At 36.4% G+C, this 8,058-nt stretch overlaps 1 protein-coding gene across 1 annotated transcript in view; it reads left to right on the plus strand.

The window, feature by feature from the left end:
* Positions 1-6,422: 6,422 nt before the first annotated feature.
* The window catches only part of LOC106472866 (glutaminase kidney isoform, mitochondrial-like), a gene marked incomplete at its 3' end in the record, with an annotated part of 41,486 nt that continues 39,850 nt past the window's right edge, over positions 6,423-8,058 (plus strand). Inside the window, exon 1 of the mRNA XM_022401410.1 lies at positions 6,423-7,022. Within this exon, the coding sequence (XP_022257118.1) occupies positions 6,649-7,022 (374 nt within the window). The remainder of the gene's footprint in view (positions 7,023-8,058) is intronic.

Genomic DNA, 8,058 nt, shown 5'->3' on the forward strand with positions numbered 1-8,058 from the left:
TTTTTCTTTGATAGTGTTACGACAGCGGAAGTCACGCAACCTGGGAGCATGCGCTCTGGAGTTTCTGGAAGGTTCATGAATTTTCCTGGACACTCTAGTTTGTTCGAGACGCCCTCTTTTTTTAGTATATAAGCCTGGCGAGAAAAACCAGCGCGATTGAAGAAATAGATAATTGAGTCAAGTGAACAGTAGGCACCGTAAGTAAAGTGTGTGAACCACTGTGATTTATAGCGTGTGTTATAAAGGTAGTTAAGTTTAAAGTGACTGGAAATTCTGTGTATTACAAAAAGTTGTATCGGAAAGAATTTATACCGGAAATTAACAAATAAGCAGATAGATAACAATAAATTTTTTAGGCAGGGTATTCAAGATGAAACTTTGTAGAATGGACGGCAACTGCCTGTTGTAGAGACACAAGTGTAGAAGGCGACGTTCGAAACCTGTGTCTCTACAACAGGCAGTTTCCGTCCATTCTACAAAGAGAGTCGTCTTATGAGGACTCACCTGTTCTCGCCTTTAATGAACAAGATGTATGTAATTACAATGTGCTATGATTTCAGAAGAATGAAAATACATAAGTAAAATTCGTTTTCATGAATCGTGTGATAAATAATGCGCTAGCTGTGATGTTCCCATTGCAAGGATCTAAACTCTAAAAAGAGCTTTAATTTTTTGATAGATGTATAACACGGTGTTTTATATGGACAATAGAAACTACTAAACATATGAAAAGAAACAGACATTTTGGCCTAACGTCTTCATGCTACATAAAGCGTATTGATTTCAATTCTCGTTAAAGAGGTTGATGTGGTGAGGAGGGAACCTGGTAAACTGTATAAACCAGCCAAATAAGAGAGCAACAGTCGGAAGCTGTGGGTGTGTTGCTTTGCAATAATGTTATTACAGGAATCGTTGTCCCAATCTGTGAATCCGAGGATTCATTGTTCGAGTACAGTTGCCGAAAATTATACATTTATTGTTGTTTGTTTTTAAGCATAAAGTTGTGTAATGAGCTAGCTGAGCCACTAGAGGGCTATACGTATATATCTATGAACGCCCTCTTCACTTTGGAGTCGTGGGTGCGTTATTATGAGAGTGACAGTCAAGTCCCATTATTCAGTCAGATAAGAGTAACTGTCTAGTCAAGTGTATCAGTTCAAAATTACGGACAGCTATGCGCAGAAAGCCCTTTACGCAAGTCTCCCAGTGGGCTTACCAGTAAGTTTACGGAGTTAAAAACTATGAAATCCGGGGTTGGATTTCACCTTGGTGGGCAGAGCGCAGAGAATAAATAGCTCTTCTCCTGCGCTGAAACAAACAGAAAAACCTTTGCGCGAAAGTTCTACAACAAACCCAATAAGTCCTAAAGCGCCTTCTGTTGGCGCTTCTGTAAATTTGTGTCTCTTCCAATAGACATAATGTGTGTTTGTGTGTTTTTTAAATATTAGTAAATAGATTTCTATACAGGCATGGGCTAGCCTACTAAACCCGGAGTTTTCAGCCTTGTGACGGTATTTTACCGACATGGGAAATCCCCAAGACGTAAAGTCGGGCGTTCGTTATGAATGCTTGTGTATTTGAAGAGAGAGAAGGAGGAGGAAAAGATACTAATAATTATTGGGGCGAATCACCTTCGGAACCAAAAATTATCTTCCTGCATCTAAAAGTTTTATTGACAATACCCGACCGGCAGATGGCGTGTGAATTAGTTCATATTTATCAACTACATTTAACAGTCTGAATTCTATTTCAGAATTCTCGTGTATAGTTACACAAACGGCCATCTACGTACAGCCGTCCCTAATTTCTAACCGCTATACTAGAGGGAAGTCAACCAGCAACACCATTTGAGATGTAATTGTGGCGAGATGGGGGGGGGGCACATGAACTGCAACGCCCGAGTAACATGTTAATTGTGGCGAGATGGGGGAGGGCACATAAACTGCAACGCCCGAGTAACATGCCATGTGGCCTGATATTGTATCGTATCTTTACACCACATAGGACTGGCACTTGATTGTCAGGTTCTTCTAATATTCTTAGGTGTGTGTTTGGGATGGTGGCGGTATTTGACCCTACTTCTCACACACAATTCGGGTCCCTGGAAGTAACTCCACCCATCGCCAGGGTCCCTGGAGGTAACACTACCCATCGCCAGCCTTCGTGCTACTCTTGTCTCACCTACTAATAATTTGACCCGTCACTTTTATAGCGACCCCAATGTGCAGAGCACGCTTTGGCAGCAACGGGACACAAACCAAAAATCCGTGGACTCACAGTCTGGGGCACGATAGCCACTGGGCTACGTCCAGCCAAACAATCTTCATCAGACTGGCTTAAAAGTTTTGAGCACCAAAAATTAGTATTTGTGAAATATGAATGTGAAAACTTTGGACCAACAAGTCATTCTGAAAGTTTTGTTGGACCAGCTGTCTGTAACGCTCCATTTCTGAAAGTTTTTGTTAGACCATCTGTCTGTAACGCTCTATTTCTGAAAGTTTTTGTTAGACCAGCTGTCTGTAACGCTCCATTTCTGAAAGTTTTTGTTAGACCAGCTGTCTGTAACGCTCCATTTCTGAAAGTTTTTGTTAGACCAGCTGTCTGTAACGCTCCATTTCGGAAAGTTTTTGTTGGACCAGCTGTCTGTAACGCTCCATTTCTGGAAATTTTTGTTAGACCAGCTGTCTGTAACGCTCCATTTATTTATCGATTCCAATTAAATATGGCCTCAATCTGCGGGTTGAGGGTTCGAATCCCCGACCCACCAAACATGCTCGCTCTTTCAGCCGTAGGGGCGTTATAATGTGACAGTCAATCCCACTATTTATTGGCAAAAGATTAGCCCAAGAGTTGGCGGTGGGTGGTGATGTCTAGCTGCCTTCCCTGTAGTATTACACTTCTAAATTAGGGACGGCTAGCGCAGATAGTCCTCGTGTAGCTTTGCGCGAAATTCAAAAACAAACAAACAATTGTTCAAACCTAAGATTATAGTTATCCATATTTATATTTATCAGACTCAATGATCAATATTTTATGACGACACGTCCTGAAAATGAAAAACTTGGATGTTAAAGAGCTTAAGATACGGACAATTTGTTTGTTGAAATTCGCGCAAAGCTACACGAGAGCTATCTGCGCTAACTGTCTCCCTAATTTTCAAATATAGGGAAGATAACTAATTAACACCACCCATCACCAACTTTTGCGCTACTCTTTTACCAACGAATAGTGTGATTGACTGTAACATTACAACGTTCCTGCGGCTGAAAAGGCGACATGTTTCGACCACGCGATTCGCAGATTACGATTCCAGCACCTTAGCCACCAGACCTGGACACGGGCAGAAAGACAAAGAAAGTAAGTACAGCTCGTGAGTACCTGGTAGAAAAAGAAATTTAGAAAAATAAACTTGAACGTAATATCAAATATAACACTAAAATTCTGGTTTGACTCTTGCGGTGGGATGAGAGCAGGTATAAAAACACAAACTATTAAACGATTTCTTCAAGGAAAAACAACTCCTGATGTACTTTTTCTTTATTTGTGATTATTGTGAAGTCATAAATCATACTTTAGTAGCAATAGGTTTTTATTTTTTAAGCTGTCTTCCAATGGATGGATAACAAAATAAAACTAGAATAGAACATGTAACGTAGTTAGTTTGTTAGTTTTCGAACTTTATGAAAGTAATAATAATAAACATCTGAAACTATGAATCTAAAGAATATTTACTGACTGTTCTTTCCAAGGTTATTCTTGAAACTTTTAACATCTGCAACAAAAGCGAAACATCACAATAGTATGTCTGGGCGTGGCCTAGTGTTAGAGTACTGGACTGTGAATCTGAAGGTCCATGTTTCAGATCCTGTTACCGCAAAATCATACACCAAATTTAAGGCCATGGATGCATTATAAGAGTAACAGTCAAATCTCTATTTGATTAGAATAGCCCATGAGCTTGTGGTCACTATAACTATGACTAGCTGTCATCCTTCTAATCATTATTGTTGACTAGCTGTCTTCCTTTTAACTATTACCATTGACTAGCTGTCTTCTAACCATTACTGTTGACTAGCTGTCTTCCTTCTAACCATTACTATTGACTAGCTGTCTTCCTTATAATCATTACTATTGACTATCTGTCTTCCTTCTAACCATTACTGTTGACTAGCTGTCTTCCTTATAATCATTACTATTGACTAGCTGTCTTCCTTATAATCATTACTATTGACTATCTGTCTTCCTTCTAACCATTACTGTTGACTAGCTGTCTTCTAACCATTACTGTTGACTAGCTGTCTTCTAACCATTACTGTTGACTAGCTGTCTTCCTTATAATCATTACTGTTGACTAGCTGTCTTCCTTCTAATCTATCACTTCAAAAATTAGGGATGTCTAGCGCAGTTAGCCTTCGTGTAGCTTTGCGGGAATATCTGAAACAAGCAAGTTGTATTAAATTCTCCCTTCTCATAATGAACGAGAACCTCCTTAAATATGAATCACTTCTAATGTAGTGTGGAGTTTTTTGTTTTACCTCATTGCAAGACGTCTCTCAACTAACACCACAACTCCCATTCGTCGTAACTTCGTTCGTCTGATATGTCACATCGAACTGGCTAAATCTATCGATCAAACAGTTTCATATTATTGTCTGACTTATAAGAATTCAATATTTTGACTTAAGTTGATGTAATTTAATGACGTCGTCATGAGAACATCTAACCTGACACCCCAAAACACAATTGGTACCATCAGAAGAGGAGGGGAAGTTTTTTTGTGGGTGGTAACATAAGCCTTCAAAAGCTGCAATTTTCATATGTTAGGAGAATATTTCTTCTTACAAGATTTATTATCGATTAGGTGTTAAGTTGGATATTTTTTATTCGTTAAGTTTATTGTTTAATTCATATTTAATCGCGTTCGTGTTTAGATCAACATATATTGCCATCATTAAGATGTAATAAACGTGTCTGCACCGTCTTAAAATTATTCAAATATTAAGAGGCCCGGCATGACCAGGTGGTTAGGGCGCTCGACTCGCAATCTGCGGGTTCGAATCCCCGTCACACTAAACGTGCTCGCCCTTTCAGCCGTGGGGGCGTTATAATGTTACGGGCAATCCCACTCTCCGTTGGTAAAAGAGTATTCCAAGAGTTGGCGATGACTAGCTGCCTTCTCTCTAGTCTTACACTGCTAAATTAGGGACGGCTAGCACAGATAGCCCTCGTGTAGCTTTGTGCGAAATTTATAACACACCAAACATACCATCTAATATTAAGCTTCTGGTGTTATTTTTACGACACCTTTAAGTTATTTTAATATGAACTTACGGTCCTATTATGACAACACTTTTAAGTTATTTTAATATCAAACTTCCGGTCCTATTTTGACGACATCTATAAGTAATTTAATATCAAACTTCCGATCCTATTTTGACGACATATATAAGTAAATTTAATATCAAACTTCCGGTCCTATTTTGACGACATCTATAAGTAATTTAATATCAAACTTCCGGTCCTATTTTGACGACATCTATAAGTAATTTAATATCAAACTTCCGGTCCTATTTTGACGACATATATAAGTAATTTAATATCAAACTTCCGGTCTTATTTTGACGACATCTATAAGTAATTTAATATCAAACTTCCGGTCCTATTTTAACGATACTTTCAGGCCAACCATTTCATCTATCTTAATATTACACCTCTCTGCTTTCCAAAAGGGTAACGGTACTCAGTTACGTATTAATAATATTGTCTGATAATTCATGTAAGATTTTACTAACTTTAAAAACTACCTTTAGATGGAGCTGCTGCCATTATTTCGGCAAAATTTGTTGAGTTTGTTAGCAAACTCCATGTGAAAGTTAAACAATATTAACATAAAAATTGTTTTCATGCATAAATATTTACACAATCACAACCTAACTTTTTCAAACATATTTTTTATTATTTTTAGAATATTTTCGTGTATTTATTTGTGTATGGGGGGGATCTCCTACGGTCCCAGTTCATTTGTGTTTATAATCGTGTTGGCTAAAAGAGAATGTAAATTTTCTTTTATAAACTCTTAATTTCATACTTTTTTCAAATAAGATTTTGTTTCATTTACAGCAAACATCCAAACAAATTACAGCAAGGTGTTAAAATTTTTCATCATAATAGTATTTTGATAATTTTATGTTTCACATAATTATTTTAAATTTATCGAATGTGACATATTTGTTTTATTTAAATTTACAGAACCACTTGAACTTACACGTACTAATTAATATTTATATCGTACAAAAGTTATTGATTGTAATGTGTTCGATTTAAAAAATACAACAAACGTTTATTCGATTGTTACAATTATTATAGAAATTAATCTTATCTTATTTTTCTGCTAGAGGGCACCAAAGTTCTGATTGCTGTTTGTTGCCTATGACGCTATCGCTACAGTACAAGTCGTTTGATTACTGCCGAAGTTGTTTTGCGACATAAAAAAGGGGGAACTACTTAAAAGAAGTGCCTTTTACTGTATGAGTATCACTAACTTTCGCTGAACAGTAACATTTAGTCTGTCTTAATACCGTCGCCGAAAATACTGTCTTTTGAAAGAGTTTATAATCAAGTATCGGTGCCGGTAGCCTAAATTATTAGATGTGTATCATAAGCTGTCGTCTGGTGACTTCAACGCAACGCATTTTGTTGTGGGGATTCTCGAACAATGCATATACGCGAATACCGTTGATTTTAGACTACGTTTCGAAAGTCGCCATAAGATACTCATCAAATAAACTGTACAGATGTTACGGGTTAAATACTTTGAGTTCATGTAATATTAAGCCTGAAACCAGATCCTTTCTGCCAGCATGGTTTCACACGTCTACTACAACAAGTTTGTCGCATGCAGACCGGATTTTTATGCCAGTGGAAGAGTTTATTCGCGCAAAAGAGGAGAAACAAATTGGAGAAAATAATAATCAGGATGAAAACAATAAATCAAATAATCGTGTTAGTGAACGAGTGTCTAGGTAGGTTCCTAGTAAACGAGCTATTTACGTTTGGCCGTACCGATTGTGTTCTACTTACTTGACCTCTTGATTATTTGTTTTCACGATAACACTACAGTTTTTTATACGTATAACAGAAGGCCATTTTAAGATATGTTTGTGTGGGTGTATGTGTATTAAGAAAAACTTATTTAGTAATTATTGTTGTTTTACAATAACGATAATCTTTCCGTTTAAGCTTATCAGAAAAAAAATATTTTCATTGTTTGGTATTAACTGTAGTTTATGAACATGCAATCTTTAATCAGTATACATTTCTTTTACAAGCTAGTATTAACATTTTTTTCCTCACAATAAAACATTGTCACTGTACTTTGGTGATCTTTAAACGTTATGTTTTCACTAAAAGACCAAAGCAAATTCACCAACTTTCATTGGAGACTTGGAGAAAAAAGTACTATTTAAAGTTGATCTTCATTATTGTGCTTATAAACCTTTCGTTCTCTATCTTAGTCTTTTTAATAGTTGGTCTGTGTTGTTATATTTATAAACGTTTCGTTCTTTATCTTCAGTCTGTTAAATGTTGGTCTGTGTTGTTATATTTATAAACGTTTCGTTCTTTATCTTCAGTCTGTTGAAAGTTGGTCTGTATTGTTATATTTATAAACGTTTCGTTCTTTATCTTCAGTCTGTTGAAAGTTGGTCTGTATTGTTATATTTATAAACGTTTCGTTCTTTATCTTCAGTCTGTTAAAAGTTGGTCTGTATTGGTATGTTTATAAAAGTTTCATTCGTTATCTTCAGTCTGTTAAATGTTGGTCTGTATTGGTATGTTTATAAACGTTTCATTCTTTATCTTCAGTCTGTTAAAAGTTGGTCTGTATTGTTATGTTTATAAACGTTTCATTCGTTAATCTTCAGTATGTTGAAAGTTGGTCTTTATTGGTATGTTTATAAACGTTTCATTCTTTATCTTCAGTCTGTTAAATGTTGGTCTGTATTGTTATGTTTATAAACGTTTCATTTGTTATCTTTAGTCTGTTAAAAGTTGGTCTGT

Source organism: Limulus polyphemus, unplaced genomic scaffold, assembly GCF_000517525.1.
Source record: "Limulus polyphemus unplaced genomic scaffold, Limulus_polyphemus-2.1.2 Scaffold5683, whole genome shotgun sequence".
NCBI classification, from domain to species: domain Eukaryota; kingdom Metazoa; phylum Arthropoda; class Merostomata; order Xiphosura; family Limulidae; genus Limulus; species Limulus polyphemus.